The following is a 2089-nucleotide window of genomic DNA, read 5'->3' as shown; positions in this document are numbered from 1 at the left end:
TCGTCAGGATGGGCTAACTGAAATGCATTCATCTGTAGCATACTTATAAAATTATATATTTTATTTATTTTGTAAAAACACGCAGACAAGCGTAAATATTTTATATATACATGTAATACGGTCGGTCGCGCACGCAGCTTGTTTGATGTACCTATGCGCGCGCAGGACGCGCAGGCGCTCGGCGACTACGGGTTGCGCGCGCAGGCCGCGCATGCGTATATGAAAGGAATGTTGTTGTTGGCGCCACGGCACATACTTATCGTCTTAATATTATACCTTTTTTATATTTTCTATTGTTCTCCTTCTTTACTATTGTATTACTATTATTACTGTATTAATAAACGTTTACATTCTACAAATATTATTCTCTCTTAACATCATTCGCTTCACTGGTGACCTCAAACTGTTCACGATTATCAAGATGAGCGTGGAGCCAGGCGCACAGAACATGGAATCCTGCCGTGTGGGAGTCAGGGTACCTCCATTCTACCCTGAAAAACCTGCTTTGTGGTTCGCACAATTAGAGGGGCAATTTCAACTAGCCACCATTACTGCAGACTCCACGAAGTTTTACTACGCTATAAGCCAATTGGAACCACAATATGCAGCGGAAGTAGAAGATGTCATCACAAACCCACCGATGGCTAACAAATACGACAGACTTAAAACTGAACTTATTAAACGATTGTCAGCATCGAGAGAGAAGAAGGTTAAACAACTCCTCATTCATGAAGAGCTTGGTGATCGCAAACCTTCTCAGTTCGTCAGACATCTCCAGAATCTTGCTGGACCTGGGGTGCCGGAAGAGTTTTTACGTACTATATGGACCAGTCGTCTACCAGCAAGTACGCAGTCAATTATTGCATCACAACCAAAAGCCTCACTAGAAGAACTAGCCGAGTTGGCAGACAGAATACATGACGTTGTACCTCCAATTCTGCAAGTAGCATCCACATCGGCATCAACATCTTCTGGTATGTCTATTAATTACTTAAACCAGCAAATAGAAGAGCTCACAAAACAAGTCTCCGCTCTCACTACAAGGTTGGACAGAATATCTCGTAATAGCGAACGTCAACCATTTAACCGATTGCGAAAAAGATCACAATCTCGATCAAGATCAGCTTCAAACCATAAGAAGTACCCCAATTGCTGGTATCATGCTAAATTCGGTGATCAAGCTAGAAAATGCATTCAACCCTGCGATTTTTTGGCGGGAAACGCAACGGGCAATCGGTAATGGCGGCCAACGATTGCACTACAAATGGTCGCCTATTTGTAACAGATAAGAAAACGAAGACGCAATTTCTAGTGGACACGGGTAGTGACCTTTGCGTTTTCCCTCGCACTTATCTAAAAGAACGTCGACCAAAATCGAATTATCAATTATGTGCAGCAAACGGCACTACAATTGCAACATATGGTTACGTACATTTAGTGTTAAACCTAGGCCTGCGTCGTGACTTCGCTTGGGGATTTGTTGTTGCGGACGTAACAAGGGCGATAATCGGTGTCGATTTTTTATCATATTTTAATATTGTTGTTGATTGCAGGAACCAACGCTTGATTGATAACAATACAACCCTCGCGACCCCGGCTTCGCCTGCTCAGTCTTGTGATATCATTTCTTCGGTAAAAAGTATCATGGGTGAGTCTATATATCACAGTATACTTAGGGAATATACTGACATTACTCGTCCACATGGTACACACCGCATCCCCACTCACAACACTGTACACCACATACGTACAACTCCTGGCCCACCAGTTACATCAACACCACGCAGGTTAGCTCCTGACAAATTAAAAATAGCTAAACAGGAATTTGCTGAAATGCTTAAGAATGGTATATGTACACCTTCCGAGTCGTCCTGGTCCTCACCACTCCATCTTGTACCTAAAAAAGATAATGGCTGGCGTCCATGTGGCGACTATAGAATGTTAAATGCACGAACAATACCTGACAAATATCCTATACGTCATATCCAGGACTTTGCCCATAATCTCTCAGGCTGCAAAGTGTTCTCTACCATTGATTTGGTGAAAGCTTACCATCAAATCCCTGTAAGCACCGGGGATATCAAGAAAA

At 42.7% G+C, this 2089-nt stretch overlaps 1 protein-coding gene across 1 annotated transcript; it reads left to right on the top strand.

Moving 5' to 3' along the window:
• The first annotated feature begins 421 nt into the window (after positions 1-421).
• On the top strand, positions 422-1240 carry LOC128200409 (uncharacterized). Its single transcript, XM_052893794.1, has one exon. The coding sequence runs from the start codon at positions 422-424 to the stop codon at positions 1238-1240; it is 819 nt and encodes a 272-aa protein (XP_052749754.1).
• Positions 1241-2089: the final 849 nt, after the last annotated feature.

This window comes from Galleria mellonella, unplaced genomic scaffold, assembly GCF_026898425.1.
Source record: "Galleria mellonella isolate WM207_F2 unplaced genomic scaffold, CSIRO_AGI_GalMel_v1 utg116, whole genome shotgun sequence".
Lineage (NCBI taxonomy): Eukaryota > Metazoa > Arthropoda > Insecta > Lepidoptera > Pyralidae > Galleria > Galleria mellonella.
This window is presented reverse-complemented; position numbering and strand designations above follow the sequence as displayed.